The sequence below is a fragment of the Nipponia nippon genome, unplaced genomic scaffold, assembly GCF_047370975.1.
Source record: "Nipponia nippon isolate SJK-2023a ecotype South Korea unplaced genomic scaffold, ASM4737097v1 scaffold_1, whole genome shotgun sequence".
NCBI classification, from domain to species: Eukaryota; Metazoa; Chordata; class Aves; order Pelecaniformes; family Threskiornithidae; genus Nipponia; species Nipponia nippon.
In genome coordinates this window covers 17,626,274-17,644,395 of record NW_028262290.1, presented here as the reverse complement: position 1 = coordinate 17,644,395, position 18,122 = coordinate 17,626,274, and the positions used below count along the sequence as shown (strand labels likewise).

Below are 18,122 nucleotides of genomic sequence, written 5' to 3'. Positions count from 1 at the left end.
ATATAGTCATTGGATAGCCTGACTCCTACTGAAAACTCTGAACGTCCAAAAACAATGTCACGTGCTTCAACAGATAATCCAAAATACCGAAATTATATTCAAACAAGCCATGGATATATTTTTACAATGCAAGTCCCTTACACAGCACTAATCCAATGAGTTCAAATAATACTTTTTTTCTGTTCTGGGAACTAAGAAAAAACAAATTCATTCAGTGTTCAGGGTTTCTAATATCACCTACCTTAAAAAGAAAAAAAAAGCATGAAAATATAGAAAAGGTTTGGTTAAAAATACATTCCAGCTACAGTTCTTAGACTCTGAGATATTTGAAATCTATTTCATTAGGGTTTTTCTAGCTCTTTAATACTGTAAAAATAGATATTAAAATAAAGGTCTGTCCAAGGAAACTATTTACTTAGTTAAATTTTGAAGGAATCTAAACTCTTACATGTACACACTACATTGCTTAACTGTAATACGGTAGTATCATTTTCAAATACAAGTGACTAGGGGTATAAAGGAAAATTCATCCTGAAGAATAGAAATAACTTGCTTGCAAAGGTCTTAAGCACCTGTACTTCTATGAATTTTTTAAGAGATCGGCTCATCAAAGAAAGGTGTCAAAAACTATGCTAAACTTTCCAAAGCCTAGAAAAGCTCGGTCTGAGCGGCGGTTTCTGAACTTTTACATAAAATGAATGAGTTAAATTGTCATCCTGAAATATCTGAAATTCAACCCAAGAAGCATGAAGTGCACTCTGGCCTCTTTGATAACTACAATTCTTTAAATAACAGTGGGAAATGATTACATGTATGTGTATGGTTTTTCAAGGCTTTTTGGATTAATAGAAAAACATATCACTATTGGAACTGAAATAAAGAAAAATACTGTAAAACCACTGGGGTGCTTGGGTTTTTTTTCCTTTTTTTGCTAATGAACAAAGTGGAATATTGCATGCAAACAGCTGCATCAGTAAGGGAATTTGAGAGGAAATTCTTTTTGGTTTTAATTTAGGACAATTATCCTTAGCACAGAGAAGGAAATGCCTTTTAACTGATAGCTACAGAAGTAAAAAGAACAGGGTGATAGTAATGAGGTAGTGTCCCACATATTTCACAAAAATATGTAACTTATCTTTCATCTGATGATCATATTTGCAAGTGAAATGAAACACAACTTACTATAAAAAAAATAAAAAATTATGTCGACTATACATGACTGAAATATTCAGCCACTCTTCTAGGCAGCTCCAGATGAAACAGGATCAAAAGGGGAGGATCTTGCTCTATTGATATATGGTTGACAGAAGGAAGGATAAGTGAAAGGGACCATGAACAGGTCTACCATATGTTGAATTTATATTTTGTTTTTTGATTATACCTGAGTAACTTTCTACCAAAAAAAAAAACAAACCCAAGACTGTAATAAAGAAAATATTATACCAGTAATATCATGAAAAATAGTACCCAAAAGAGCCATCAAACTATGCCTGAGTGTGAGGCATGCAAATGGCTGATCTTTAAAGTAAGGCAAGAGTTTACACACTCAGAAAGCAAGGTGTAAATTTGCAAGGTGAGGGATCAGAGTCCCTTTTAAGAGGTCTTTTTAAACAGTAGGGATTTTTCTAAGTACACACATATAGCTGTTATATATACTTGTATTTCTTACAAAATTCAGGTTTACTTGAAGAGCTGCAGTGACCAGCAAAAGTGGATAATGGAGCAACCATGCATCTAGAGATACCAGAATAACCAGAGCAAGCATGGTTGCTTGGAACAGCTAGAAAGAGAAAACAGTTGACAAGTTACTTTGCTAACTTCACTGAATCTTAAATGAGGCTATGCAACTAAACAAGGAAGATGACAGCACCCTGGAATTATTAATCCTGTACTATGAGTGACGCATAACTGCATGTTACATGAAAAGAACTGACTATCTGTCCTGGTTTCAGCTGGGATACAGTTAATTTTCTTCTTAGTATCTGGGATGGTGCTGTGTTTTGGGTTTAGGATGAGAACAATGTTGATAACCCACTGATGGTTTTGGTTCTTGCTAAGTAGTGCTAAGTAGTGCTAAGTTGTTGCTAATAGTTGCTAAGTAGTGCTTACACTGATCAAGGACTTTTTAGCTTCCCATGCTCTGCCAGGTTCACAAGAAGCTGGGAGGCAGCATAGCTGGGACAGCTGACCCAGACTGGCCAAAGGGCTATCCTGTATTGTATGACGTCATGCTCAGCAATAAAAGCTGGGGGAAGAAGAGGGAAGGAGGGAACGTTCAGAGTGATGGTGTTTGTCTTCCCAAGTACCCGTTGGCTGAACACCTGCCTGCCAATGGGAAGTAGTGAATGAATTCCTTGCTTTGCCTTGTTTGTGTCCACAGCTTTTGCTTTACCTGTTTAACTGTTCTGTTTTATTTTACTTCAATTATTAAACTGTTCTTATCTCAACCGACGAGTTTTCTCCTTTTTGCCCTTCTGATTCTCTCCCCCATCACACTGGCGGGGAGTGAGTGAGCAGCTGCATGGTGCTTAGCTGCTGACTGGGGTTAAACCATGACACTATCCTAGCAGTTGCATCATCAAGGGATGACAAAAGAGAAGAACTGTCATTATTGTAGTTTAAGCATCTGGAGCAGTCAGTTATTGATTATTCTGCTGTTCATTCTTTTCCTTTCTCCCTTCAGTGAAACAGTACTCTTAATCCATTTGCTGTACCATTTATGAGTGATAAACCTTAGCTCAGTGACTATCAGACATCTTAATCTGATTTTCCCAGGTTCCTGGGGTGCTAGTGTTTGTTAATGATTATAAAATTCAACCTCAGTCTTTGGTGTTCCTGGAAGGACAGAAACTGAACACTATAAAAACCTTGATGTATGCATAATGTCCACATGACTTGGATAAGTGACAGAAGCCCTTTGAACTTCCATTCCCAATGAGAGGAAAATTCCTAAAGTAGTTTATGAAGTTATGATCATTATTGTTTTTCATAAATCTCTGCTTTTTCTAATCCTTTTCAGATGAACAAATATATAGAAAGTAATTTTCATGATACTTTCAGTTTGACATGAAGTAAGCAGTGCCTCAGCTTTTTTACTTGATGCCCAAAGCTGCAGGAGGACGGAATCTCCAAATATGTCTCTTGCAGTATTTATATTAAGTGAAATAGGGATAAATGAAGAGTTAAACCACAGTATTATTCCCATAAATGTGTGCACTTTGTTTTTTACTTCATATAGTTAGAAAATTGGAATCTGGCACTGTATTTTTGGCCAGCCTGGAGATTTAAAGATTGCAGTAAATAAACACAATATTATTCTGGGACTTTGGCCAGATTTGTCTAGAGCTCCTGGAGACCTTTTATTTGTGCCTTACCACAAGTGCTTCATTCCATGGACAATACAGAAAGACAAACACCTTGACCATCTACCTGGAATTCAACAATTAATCCATTCTGACAAAATAAAACAAAACAAAACAAAATAAAACCAAACAAAACAAAACCAAAATGAAAACCAAAACTAATCAAGACAACATTCTTCATTAAAAATGTTACTTAAAACCCAGAACATTATTTTAAATGTCGAACAAGAATTAAAATAATCCTAATAGACTAACTAGGTGAATAACTGGACACACCAGCACCTCAGAGAGCAGAATATAGCATGTTATAACTATGAGCTGTGATCAATGAATCACGAAAGTTCTTATCCACTCTTTGCTAATTGGGCCCCAACACTTCAGAAGAAAGCACAGATAAATTAAAAACAATCTAGAGGAAATGAACAAAAATTACTAGTGGTCCCAAAAACATGATTTGTGAAGTAAGAGTGCATTAGGACTATTGTAGTTAAAGAACAGAAGACCAAAACTAAACATGTAAAAGGAAGTTGCAAAGAAGAAGAAAATAATTGGTTTCTAATGTGCACAGGTACAAAGCTATATACAGGAAAAAAGATAGCATGCTTAAATTTTAGCAAGAAAAATTCATGTGGAATAAAAGATAAAAACCCTTTCTAATAATATTACAAATAAAATATGGGAAACTAGTGCCTTTGAAAAGTGGGAAGGTTTTTAAAGGATTATCTGGACAAATACCTACTGGGAATAAATCTTGCTGTGAAACACGGGTATGGATTCTTTAAGATCTGAAATCTTTACTGTTTGTGTCCTGCCATGTTGCCTTTTCAATATATATCAGGAATGATGAAGTCCCATGAGAACTACTGTCTGTGCATTAGAGACTTCCTTGAGCTGTTTGAAGAACACTTCACACATTTCCTCACCTTTATCCAGTGGTGTCTAACAGGCTTCCAATGTGAGTTCTCTGATTGTTCTATTGTTCTCTGATCCTGATCCACAAGCTCTCAACCAGCCCATTCTGCATCCTCAACAGCAGGTCCATACATCCAAGTTACTCCTTCACAGAGGCCACCACTCCGTCTTCTCTGCCTGTCTCTCCTGAGGAGTTTGTATCCATTCTTTACCACCCTCCAGCCATGTGAACTGTCCCACCATGTATCAGTTACGCCAACAGTGTCACTGTTCTGTGATGGCACGTGGAGCTCCAGTTCCTCCTGTTTATGCCCCAGGCTGACTTGAGGCAAATGTCCACATGTTCCTTCACCCTGCTTTATCATTTTGGAAGTCTCTCATATTCCCATCATTCTGCACCCTTTGCTTTTGACCCCTGCCCACCTCTGCCCAACTTAAATGTGGGTCAAAATGTCTGTTTCTCATGGCTCCTAGTTTAAAGTTATTTTCTTTTCAACTTGATTACATTGTATGAAGTATTTATAATGAACAAGGTTTCTTTTGTCCTCATGGTTTACTCAAGAACAGAAAACTGGGAACTAGCAGACCTCAAAAACAAAGACTACATTGGTTTTTTTTCATTATACTTTAAAGAGTTTTTAAAAATTCTAAGACATATATACAAAAATTTAAAATATACATACTTACAATGATATGGAAAAAAAAGTTATAGAAAATATACAAACTATATAATGTTGGGACATAACATCAAACATTCAAAATGAAAGACAAGATGGAACCAAGACATAGAAAGAATTAATGCATAACTGCGCAGCAGGAAGTTTCTTTCTCTGAAGTGTAAAATACCAGTGAGCACTGGAAATTAGGAAGATTAAACTGATGAAGCAACTAGTGATCCTAAGTTCTCGCAGTTAAAGTTTTTTACCCCCTCCTAGACAGTCTTAGAAGAACCCAGAATCAACTTTATGATGTAAAGCACCAAAGAGAACCTTTGCCCATAAACTGCTCTGTTCTGGTGAAATAAGGTCAACTCCGCTGATTGACTGAAAAGTGAAAGAAATTTTATGTGCTAAATTTGTACAGATCTACTATTAAAGGTTTCATCCTGAACAAAAATCAGAAGGCCACCATACAAAATAAATGAGTTAGCAAAGCAGACCTCTTACCTATATGTTCATCACCGTCAGTTCTGTAAGAGATGCTGTTGGGCATTTCTTGGCCACCTTAAACACAATGGAATCTTTTGTACACATGTAGCAAAAGTCTGCTACAGCTTCTATTACATTTAAATGCCCTTCCAGCCTCAACACAATTCATAGCAGGTTGTTTTTAACCTCTGAATTTGCAGCGCTGAATAAAAAGATTACTAAATTTTGTGAAGTTCTAAATTTATTTTTGTAACACAACTAAACCATCTTCAGACTCCCTCATTAGCAAACATTTTTAGATATTATCTCTAAAAACAGGATACAGATCTGAAATCCATCTCACAAGACAGGGAAAATGGTGTCTTAATATTTAAATAAACCAGCAACACTCCTGCCAATGATGAGAACAAGAAGATTAATTAACGCTAAAGAGCAAGATTCATGTTCCATAGGCAAATCAATAATCATTCTTTAGGTTAATAAAGACGCAGTCTTGGAATGCTAAAATGTCACGCTAGAATTTTAGCATGAAATCTTTTGCCTGCAAAAAACACTACTGGTAATCTGTTGTTCTCTTGGAGTAATATTTGAAGGGCTTTAAAGACTTCTCAGAAAAATGAATTGTTATGACTTCTGCTTTCCAGATGTAATTACTACTGAGTTATAAATCAAGATTTGCAAAGTGTTACTTAAATACTGAATAATACTTTCACAATTTCCATTCATAACCAGGTAAATTCTAACTTTAGGCGGAAACTGAGAGATACAGGAAGTTTTATCAAGCTGTAATTTCAATAATCCGAGGAAAATATACTAGTCTATTTAAAAACCCATGCCAGCAAAATCTTTTTGGATTAAGCAGCTTAGTAAATTGAATTAATGAACCTGGGATTTACCAGTAATTATTTTCAAAGTATCTCAAATTATTTTACAAATGTTATTTATGTTAATCGATTACTAGAAAAGATTTATCCAGGAATGCGACATAGAAAATGACCCTAAGAAGAATGTATGATATTATAGGGAAACAATTACCTAGCATAAGCAGAATTACTAGCCCAAACTGGAATTGAGATAGAGTTATACATTTAACACCTCTCCTCTTAAAATACTCTTTAGGGGTTTCTAACAAATAAACATGATTAGAAATTAGTTTTGAATTGCATGTGAAAGATTGGGGCTTTGCTGGAATTAACACCTCTAGAATTGTGCTTTGATGACTGCACTGTACATATTACCAAAACAAACTATTCAAATTGTTGTCAATTATCAGTATAAACCAGTATTTTACTTTTCCAAGTTCCTCCTTCCCATTCACTCATCTCGCACACTATAAGTTTTCACAGGTGAGCACAATGGCTACTTCCAGTTCTCCACTCATCATAAGAACCTAGTTATGTGGACATCATTATCATAAATGAACAAACACAGGTTTTAGACATGAATCTAATGTTTTAAAACCAATCGGAACTCTCACGAATAATGTTGTTTGGTTAGAGAATGTGTACTATGTTAGATCATCATTATTGCTTGTATATTTTCAGTGAGTTCCATTTAACAGACACTATATATATTAGTAATGCTAATATTGTTATTATTAACACAGTAAAACTAGTGTATTTTAGCATTAGTGTTAGGAAAATATGATAATTCTAATATTATAAACATTTATATTTCTGTACAAATTTCCTGGTTCACAACACATCAGTAATGACTTAGAGTAACTTTAAATAATTCAGTAAAATTTAACCATTACTTTGAATAATAAGAAATCCATGGATCTAATCACACGTTAAAATTCACTTGGAGATCTCCTATTCTTCAGGCTCAGGTACATTTCTTCACTTAAGTACACTGTGTATTTATGTGAAATGACCCTGATAATGAGAACCAGATACTATCCTGAGAATAACACCAATATAACGAGAAGAGACAAGTATGGTAGGGTATACTAGAGAGTAATTTCAATGCTTTTCATAGAGGCAAAATTTTGATTCTATTGGTCTTAATAATTACACATTTTAAAGATAACTAAAATGAAGAAGTCACTAAGTTCTTTTATTGCAAAAATTCATAGCAACAAAAGGTAATGTAACTTTGTTCATAACAAAAGTCATTCAGGGTATTATTTTGCAGAGCTTCTGGGCACTGTTTGAAAGCACATAGTGTTCTACTTGAAAACACACAACATATATGTTGTATTACTATTTCAATAAAATGCTAGACCTTTTTCATGATTTCTCCTCCCCCTTACCCCCCCAAATCTTAACTTCTCTAATTTTAGGGAATCATCATTGCCATTTGTAGACCATTTACATTTTTTACTGTACCAACCAGAAGAGTGTTGACAATTCTAAGCCACTGATTTATAATGTCCCAAAGAGGATCTGTGGAACAATCTCTGAAAAATTGCTCATTCATTAGTTGACAAGTCATCTTTATATCTTATATACAAATACATAATTTTACAAAATATTTTTGTTGGTGTCCTGGTTTCAGCTGGGATAGAACTAATTTTCTTAGTAGCTGGTATAGTGCTGTGTTTTGGATTCAGTGTGAGAATGATGTTGATAACACACTGATGTTTTAGTTGCTGCCGAGTAGTGTTTACACTAGCAAGCACTTTTTAGCTTCCCATGCTCTGCCAGGTTCACAAGAAGCTGGGAGGCAGCATAGCTGGGACAGCTGACCCAGACTGGCCAAAGGGCTATCCTATATTGTATGACGTCATGCTCAGCAATAAAAGCTGGGGGAAGAAGAGGGAAGGAGGGAACGTTCAGAGTGATGGTGTTTGTCTTCCCAAGTACCCGTTACACGTGATGGAGCCCTGCTTTCCTGGGGTTGGCTGAACACCTGCCTGCCAATGGGAAGTAGTGAATGAATTCCTTGTTTTGCTTTGCTTGTGTCCGCAGCTTTTGCTTTACCTATTAAACTGTCTTTATGTCAACCCATGAGTTTTCTCACTTTTACTCTTCCAATTCTCTCCCCCATCCCACCAGAGAGGAGTGAGTGAGCGGCTGTGTGGTGCTTAGTTGGTGGCTGGGGTTAAACCACAACAGTTCGTTTTCTTTTTAACTTTCTTTAAATAATGCAACATGTTTTTAATCCAGTCTCACACAGATATACTGGGGCTTTTCCCAAGAATAAGCAGTGACAACTGTTTGTACATAACTCTCTTCAGACAAAAAACTGCTCGCTCCCCATGAAATGTAATTTATTCCTGCCTTCTAGTTAACGCACTTTATTTTCGTCTGCCTATATTGTCACTTCCACTGTTTAATGCACTGCATGGCATCAAGTGCAGTACTTTGACTTTATCTCCTGCTTTGTTCTCTCCACAGCCTACAAAGCCCAGCTTACAACAAAGTCCAAAGTCAGAGTCTTGCAACATCCATTTTACCCTGGAATAGGAAAAGCTTTAGAAATATAAAGGCCAGAATACTTCTTTGATTATGAAAGTGTCTAATTATTGTAACCTTTATAGAATGACAATATTATATATAAATGTAACTATATTTATTAGCCTCAGTATATTATTCCTAGCTTAATGCATTATGGAGAAACTGCAAGCTGCAACGTTATCTCAGGAGTAGGTGATATGATAAAGCTGCTGTCATGTTTCAGTGTTGAAAACAACCTTATCAAAATTAATTTCTCAGAGAAGATGACTGTATTTAAAAACTAGTAATGGGTTGTGCACAATATAATTGACCACAAAACAATAAATCCAATTTAGTTTTCTTTTAATTAAGGTATTTTTGCACTTCTAGTAAAACTAATAAAAATGACAGTATTTTAATGAATATCAGAACATGCAAATAACAGGTGAAAAACTTTGTGCATTCAAACTATGTTCACTGAGAAACAGGATATGAAATAATGCAATTGTTAGGTATGTGCACTGATTTTGCAATACAATCCTATAGAGATTAGTAAAAAAAAAAAGGAAGCCATTTGAGGAATAACTCTTTTCTTCATGAAAAATATTTGGCCCAAAAATGTGTAACTTAAAAAAATACAAATATCAGTGTTATGCACCAAATTTAAACCATAAGCATGTAATAGGGTCTCATGTATGGATGTTTGTGGCAATACGAAGCACTGTTGATTCCAATTAAATTCCCCTCATTGAGACATCAATCTATAGGAATTACTTTGCTAAAACACAAGCATGACCTCCTCTTGATCTCTTCATTCAAAGTGAAGGCAATGTAAAAGGAATGTTCTAAAAAAAAATTACTCCCCAAATTTACTTGTTGGGAATTACAAGAGGCAGATGACAATGACATTTACACACAGATGATCTAAAGACATCTATGAGCTTAACTCCACTGATATCTAAGCATGCTGTAAGTTTAGAGCTTTGCTCTTTTTATTTTCTATAGGTAAAAACAAACAAACAAACCAACCCAAATTAATACTGAATGAACTATACTTTTGTGCTATTCTTGGGGCTTTTTTCTAACAAATCAGACAACGACATTTCCTAGGTCATGGCACTGAAATACAGTATATTTCCCCAATCCAACCAATTATATTAAAATGCACAACTAGTACATGCATGTCTGGCTGTCTACCAAAAACCAGTAGTCAAGTTGTTTAGTGTTGAGAAAAATTAATTCCTACACATATACTCTCAAAATTACACACCACTTCACTTGTTTGTCTCAGGATTCTATGTTTTATATGAACTGACCATTGGTAGGGGACAGTAAGACATTTATCAGAGGAATTCTTTAAAGATGAGTGTTTAATCAAAGTGAGTCTCCATGGCAAACAGAGAGAAAGAGGTAAGATGCTCATTAGTGGGTAATCACCTTTAGCAACCTTCTGCAAAATTCTGTGTTGGTTAATTGCATTAGACAGAATTAGGACAAATTCATTAGAATGGAACCACAAAGGTCTCTGTAAGAAATGTAAAGTTAGATGTTTCTGATATCAAACATAGACTCATAGAAGGAACTATTGAAAATAATTAGTTAAATTTTTTATCAAACATAGACCAAAAATTCCTTAACAATAATTTGGTACATTAAGCCTTTAAGCCATTATGCCTGATGTTAAAACTTAAATCAAGAATCTATCACATCCCTAGGTTGTATTTCTGTAATTCGTAATCACTGCTATTAAAATGTGTACTTTGGGTTTTTTCTTTATTTTTTATTTGTCAAGCTTTTACCCCTTAGATTCTTCACTGCTATTGATTAGAGCATCGTCTTGTCCAAAAAATGTTTCCCTTCTGTATGAGTTTCTGCAGTAAATCAAGTCACCTCTTCATCCTCTTTCACATACACTGAAAAGTTTGATTTCCTTCAGTCTCTAGACAAAATGACAATTTTGAAACCTAACAGAACTTGTTTCCTGTTTTTCTGAATCCTTTCCAATTTGTCAACTCTATTTTGCCCTAGAGAGTGATATTATTCAGATAATGACCTTTCTAATAATGAATAAATAAAATATGTTTTTCATATTCTTGTGTCATAGCCTTCTGCTTCACACTAAAGTTGCGTTTAACCACAGGACTACTTTGGGAGCTTATCATTCCAATTCAAATTTACACTGTACATTTTCACATTCCCTTGGAATAAAAACAAAATCTATCCAAAGTTCTACTGAAAAACATTGTATCAAAAGAAAGCATGTATAACACTGTAACTGTGATGACTGACTGGCAAGCTGAAGCATCAGGTCCACGTTTCTCATCTTCCTCATTTAAGAGTACATTTTTTTTATGCCAATTCATTTCAAAATTGGTAGATCAAGAATTTGAACAGTGCTCTACAGTAAAGTCCATTAGCCTTCTACTTTGTTACAAATGTAAGTTCTGTGCAAGTTAACATATTCTTATCAAATATTTTTTTAAGATTATCTCCACAAACAAAATCTGGATTAAAGCCTTGATTGTGTATCTTCTTCATTATTAGCTAGCATTTTTCTGGGAAGTAGGAGGGGAAGATTAGGGAGTTATAAATAATTTTACTAGAAAATAGTATTATTAGTAATAACTGTATTTTCTTCAAGATCATGGACAAACATATTAAATAGCTCTAAGCCAAGAACAGGAGACAACAGAATGGTACTTCCAATGATACATATTTCTGACATACAACTACTTTTTTGTGGTACTGGTTAACCAGGTGATAGCCTAATTGAATTTTGATTTTTTTTGTAAATTGGAAATTTATCGGCATGCTAATTTCAGTTGGAATGTTTTTGTATCCTGTAAAGACTGTATCAATTTTTTTAGACAAATGTAAATGTTACATTCTGTAAACTTAACCTGTGAATCCAGAAAAGGATCTCAAGCTTGCCTGACATAACAGTGTTTACTATCTTTATTGTATTTGGTTGTGTATAGTAGTGATAGTTTCTCCATTTTATCAGCTTACCTCCTTTCATTACTCTGCAAACATTATTTCTCTCTAGTAGGCTCAGAAAATAAGATTTACCTATAAAACAGGATTCCCTACTACTGTTATATTTCTAATGTGAGCAAGGGAAAAAGGATTTGACTTACAATATTTGTTAGAATACAAGGGATAGCCTATATAGAAATCTTAAGATATCAAATCGGACAGAGAATGAGAGGAAGTCCCTTTAACTCATGTTTTGGTAGTTTCAAATTTCTATTTGCTCAATATCCAAGTTGTTACTTGATAAAAGGTCAGTCCTTAGGAAGTATTAATGAATCCCAAGTTTACATTCCCATAGCTGTAAACATGTTGAACATAGACATTTATATCCTACTTATTACTAGGTTTCTAGTTCTTATTTAATTACATATATTTTAAAACAAATGAGAAATACCATTTTAATAGGGTATTGACTTAAAAATTAGTAGGTGCATATTCTGAGATACACCATATATATGAGCAAGAGATCAAAATATTCATGAAGGCTTTTCTTTCTTTAATCACAGTCTAAAAGTTAATAATTAAAACAGAAATTTAAAGTTGTTTATACTAATAAATATAACATATATATTTGAGAACATTACTGTAGCATTTCTCTTACCTCTACAGATAGGAACAGGGAAGTCCCACGATGCCGTATTCACAGAGTTAGCTATGCAAGTAAGCTGAGGGTGGCCATCCAAAATATATCCAGTTACACAGCTGTATCGGATTTTGTCACCAACATCAAATCTTGTACCGTACAAGATACCCTTTGGTGGAACTCCTGGATTGCCACAGGAACTACTCTGTAATTCTGGAGAAGATGTATTTATTATTACATATAATGTTTTTATAAATCAATACTGCATTTTGCTGAAGAATATAGAACGCATGAATTATGGCAACTTTGGGCAGATATTGTGTTTTCATGGATATTATACAACTCTTAACAGTGAAAAGCCATTACTGACTTAGTCTATTAAGTATCTGCTTATGTACTCACATATCCAAAGGTAGAATATTATACGAAAATGAGCACGAGGTTTTCCTTAAGCTCCAGCTATAGATATATTCATATATTTTTCTTAATTGATAGCAAAGAACTCATTACATAGGAAGAGGAAACAAAGGAACTTGATATATTTCTGACTCGTAAGTTATACAAATGCAAAACAATAAACAAAACTGTAATACAGACATAAAAGAGCATCAGATTCAAACCAACAAAAATTTGGAAGAATAAATAAAAGTACTCAAGACAGAACACTAGGAGAAGGTTTTAACAAATGTAAGCCTGAGAATGAGCAGAAAGCTGTTGAATGAATTTAATAGATTTTAGATAATGAGGCAAAAGTGATGAGATACAGTGGGTAACTGATTTCTGAGCAAAGAATTGGTTAATTTAAACATATGGAATACCGTAGATCTGGGTGACTTTTACTGTAATGCAGAGCTTTAAACCATTGAGAATCCAAAATGAGTCGTGGCTCTGCTGTTAGTTTGATCTCTGACGACATTAATTAGAGTTCAGTTTTACTAGGTGGTACCAACACTCCAACTGTGTACCCTTTTGACTGATGTTTCAGCATCATAAATAGCTTCATTACAACATTTCCCATCATGTACTGCTGAAATCTTTTAGTTAATGGACATAGATAGATTTTGTACAAGTGTGAGCAAAAGCGGTTTCATAATCTTATCCTGAGCTCTTCAAAGCTTGTACCAAGTATACTTACCTGCCTAATGTTAACAGGGAAGAGGCAAATCAGATAAACCTGTACTTGGATTCATAGCAAATTTCCCTAATCTACAAAGTAAGGAAACAAGATGGAAGAACAGAAGGGTATATATGTATTGTCTTAATTTCTTTTCCTGAGTTCCATGTGACTAAATTATTCTTCTGCATTCTTCTGCACATGCTCATGAGTGTGTGCACACAGGCACACACATATCTATCTATCTATATATTAACATATTTAAATATAGTATGGAAAAAAATAATTTGAACTGTTATAGTAGCTTTCAATTAAAGAAAAAAGGTATAAATAGTTATCAAAACAAGCAGTATGGCTCATCAGATATGTTACATTGTCACAATTCCATGCCAAGAACTGCCAAGAACTAGGATATATTGTTCACATATTATGTAACATAATAACTATGTAACAGTTATTAAAAGGAAGAATCCATTATAGTCATATATATATATGCTATACATATCTATTCATATATATGCTATATATAAAATATATGCTAACAATGTGTTAATCTGCAAGACTTGCTGTACCAATCATGTTTTGATGTGAGTATGTTAAATATGCTGATTAGTTGCTGATGTTGTTGCTGCTATTGCTTTCTTTTTCTTACCTAATAAACTCTGTGGAACTGGATTTGACTTTCATTGCCTTGCACAAGGACTCAGCACAGAAGTAAGAAGATAGCCTGTCTCATTTTGGTCACTTCAAAGCTCACCTAAATGGCTGATATTCTTAGTACTGCTTTATCAAGCTAAGTGTTCTGTCCTCCAACAAAACTCCCTTGTCCTCAGATCTGCTTGCCAGCTTTTCAAAGAAGGCAATGCTGTAGTTGTCCCGTGCATATTTTTTCAAAGGGATTTCTCTTAAATCCTTTAAAGGTTTTCAAGGCCACCCCAGTTATTATGTATCATCATAGCATGTCAAAATAGAAGTAAGAATATCATCCTGTAGATTTTTGTTATCTTATGAATCATATTATACTAGCTTGAAAAGTCTACCTGTACACAGTGGTTTTATTTTCAACTTCTCCAAGAAGATGAAATCTTTCAGAGGCCTGTATATCTTAGTACTTTGTAAAAAGGTCGCAAAAAGATTCCCTGTCTTTTCAAATGAAGAATATAAAGATTAGTGATGCCTTTAACACTCACTGCCTAAATTGCTTACTTTAATCTTACTGCTGTCCATCAAGAATTACCCACAAGGGCAATATATTCTTATGAAATTATATTTTAAAGCACTAATTAAAAATCACCCTCCTTCTAAACCAAAACTCATTTTCCAGTTGCAATACTATATGACTCATCTAAAAAGAAGACTTGGCATTTTCCATTAACTTTTTAATATTATGGAAGTGTCTAATGTGTATATTACTACTTCTAGCCCTTCAAGTATTTTCATTCCTGATTTTAGATAATAAAGTAGAAAATAAATTGTACAATTTAAAATATATTAGTTTCTTCTGTGAATATTTTCATTTTGAACATATACAAGTGCATTATTTTGAGGGGCGGGTGTGTAATTCACCAAGTAACTGCATTAGTCTTCTTTGATAGGTAGTACCTGTTTTCAAAGTGATTGTGACACTGTACTACCAACTCCCTGCCATTTAAAACAATGGATTGTTACCTTGAGATTGTCATCTGCCGGGGAACACAGGAATTGCCAAACTAGACTGTAATTTTTGTTCAGCTCTGCACAGATTCTTGTCTTCAGTGACATTCTGATATTCAGTTATGATATAAACCATGGAAAAGTATTTCCTTTTAAATTTGCCACATTGTAATTTGGTTGAACTTCTTGTTCATGTACTCTGAAAATAAGCATAATTGAATTTTTTACACCATCCTACTTTTTTTACATTTTTATTGTGCATTGTTGCTCATGTACTTTTTAAAGCAAGCTGTCCCAATTGTTTCAATCTCTCTCCAAGTAAGAATTTTCTTTGTCCTAGATTTAATTGTCAGTTATTTCTGAACTCATGTGCCTTGTTTGCTTGTGCAAAACCGAAATGCTTTTTTAAATCAATATTCCACCCGTAAGCAAGGCACGTATGAACTTATTTGTCCTCTAGTTTTTTTACATAATGATAAAACACTAAGATCAAAATACTCTTCAATGCTTTTCAATAAGTTTCTATTTTATTAATTCCTATTAGCATCAATGGAAATTCTATTCAAAGACTGTGGGTAAAATATGCCTCAGAGAGTTCTGCTTAGCAGGAATGGACACATTCCTTTAAAGAGTTTAATTAGCAGAAATTCAGCCACTTATAAATACTAATTAATAAGCTATTCAAATTAAATCACGTTAAATATAATTTCTTTGTGACAGTACTTTCAAAAATAAGGCTGGCAGAAGTTGAGACTCTCTCACAGCATTCAATCAAGGAGAACCAAGTCATAACCAGATACGGAAATTTCAAATTTACTTTCTTCTTATTCAGATTTTAAGTCAGAAATTTTTTCTTTTATGTTATTTATAAAATCAAGTGTAGCACCTGTCCTCCCTAAACTGTTTAAGCATAAAATTTATAACTGATGACCAAATATCCAGAACAAGTATTTGCAAATATTCCAGTAAAAAATGCATTTGTCATATGATTGCATTGCATCCAGCTCAGTGGAAACTATTTGTATTTTCTCTGCTAAAGATTAATGTGCTTCACACACTATATCTGATATTACAAACTTAGGAACATAAAGAATTTTGCCTTTTTTTAAAGGGTTGATCCATATCTTTATTGCAGTTTTTGTTCACAGCTATTACAAATCATTATGATCCCATTTTTCACAAACTAAAGTGAGAAACACTGTCAATATCAAATATATATCTTGAAAAACTCATTGAAAAACCTATGAAATATCCCAATAGAGGCTAATATTTGTTTTATTTATTACTTTTAAAATTGAATACTCCTGGTATCCCTACACTGTCAATTTGGATATCTTCCTGTATTACTGCATGTCACTAGTCCTAGACTGCTTGTTCACTCATGTCTACTATTCCAAACAGTAATTCCTCTGTCAGACAAACCCAAGTATGGTCCAAGGAATATGCCATTCTAGGGACCACTCCATCTGTCTTTTGGGACAGGACTTGGTGTAACAGGAAATACTAGAACATGGCTGTACACAGATATCCCTTGGAAAAGCAATGCATATGTATTTTGTCTTATTGACAAGCAAAAATGCTTTGGTATTGAAGACTCAAAACTGATTTCAGAAGTGCTGCATGTAGTCTGTGTGTGGATATAATGACTGCTATACATCTCAAGGGTCCCAAGTATTAGGAAATATGATACATTTGTAACAACATGAAGTAGTGTGAAATTCAGTTGTCCAAAATTCACCTATATAAAATCTTGCAATGGTTTATTTTAGTTGCACATAGTTTTCCAAAGGTTTTAAAACCTAAAAAAGTAACTCAGACGTATAGTTTCTACCTCATAATATTTTGCTTTCTTTCTCAAAATGTATATTTTGCTTACTTTACTTTATATTCTGTCCTCATTCACATTGCTCTGAATACATGAGTAAGCATGGTCTAGATTTAGATATGAAAGGGAGTAGAAGAATTAACTTATGAGTATAGAAATATCATTGTCTTCCTACATGTATATTGAAATGTATATATACATACCTGTCCTACTTGAGTTTACAGAGTGAGGGAAACCACAAGAAAAATTTGGAGTAGGCAATATCAGTGCAGTGAAGGAAAAAAATAAAAACTGAATATCTCAGTGGCATTTACCTGCACAAATATGTATGATTCAGAGAGCAAAGAAAAAGATCTTAGAAATGAATGCTTTGAAAGATCTACCATGAGCAATACAGATTTATTAAAACAGAGATTAAATGAAAAAAATCCTCTCCCCCAAAATCCAGGTCTCTCTTTTGTAGTAATTCAACAATAAAAGTGATTATTCCTTGATTCCAACAGATCTCTGACCTCAAGATACAAGTGCAGAATGAAGATGACTCTTCTGAAATTCACATTTTTTCACAGCAGTAATACAAATAACAGTTTGTCTTACAGTCAAAATTTCTCTGAAGTTTTTCTTTTGTTTTCTGCATTTTATGTGAGTCAATCAGAAGAGACTGTCGTATTCTGGTATCTATCTATAAATAGGTAGACAAGAGGAAGTGTGAGAAAGATTTATTTTTTTTTCCTAAAGGAAAACAAGGTAAAACATGTTTGTTTTTTTTTTTTTTTTCCTCCTGTTCTTAGTTGCTCTTTCTTGATAGACAAATATCTTCGTAATAGTAACCTCACTGAGGGTCTCTACTGTTCACTAAATACAGCTAATTACATTGCATAGGTTCTTACCTATTTTTTAATGAATGACATAATTTTGCTTTTTTCTTCCCTTTGAAATTATTTTCATGCCAAAAACTGACAGAGGAACTTGATTATCTGAAGTAAAGCCATTGATTAATATAAGGGTGTCTTTTAAAACTGTGTCCTGATGGAACTTTAAATGTAGATTTTTATACTACATTTGATTTTGGTTCTAAGTACGTTGAAACAATCACTGCATTTGCCTTCTTT

The 18,122-nt window shown here is 33.9% G+C and overlaps 1 protein-coding gene across 1 annotated transcript in view; it reads right to left on the bottom strand.

Annotated features, from left to right (window-relative positions):
- The window catches only part of CSMD3 (CUB and Sushi multiple domains 3), a 746,059-nt gene that overhangs the window by 572,335 nt on the left and 155,602 nt on the right, over nt 1–18,122 (bottom strand). The window contains exon 4 of the mRNA XM_087747332.1: nt 12,437–12,631. Within this exon, the coding sequence (XP_087603458.1) occupies nt 12,437–12,631 (195 nt within the window). The remainder of the gene's footprint in view (nt 1–12,436; nt 12,632–18,122) is intronic.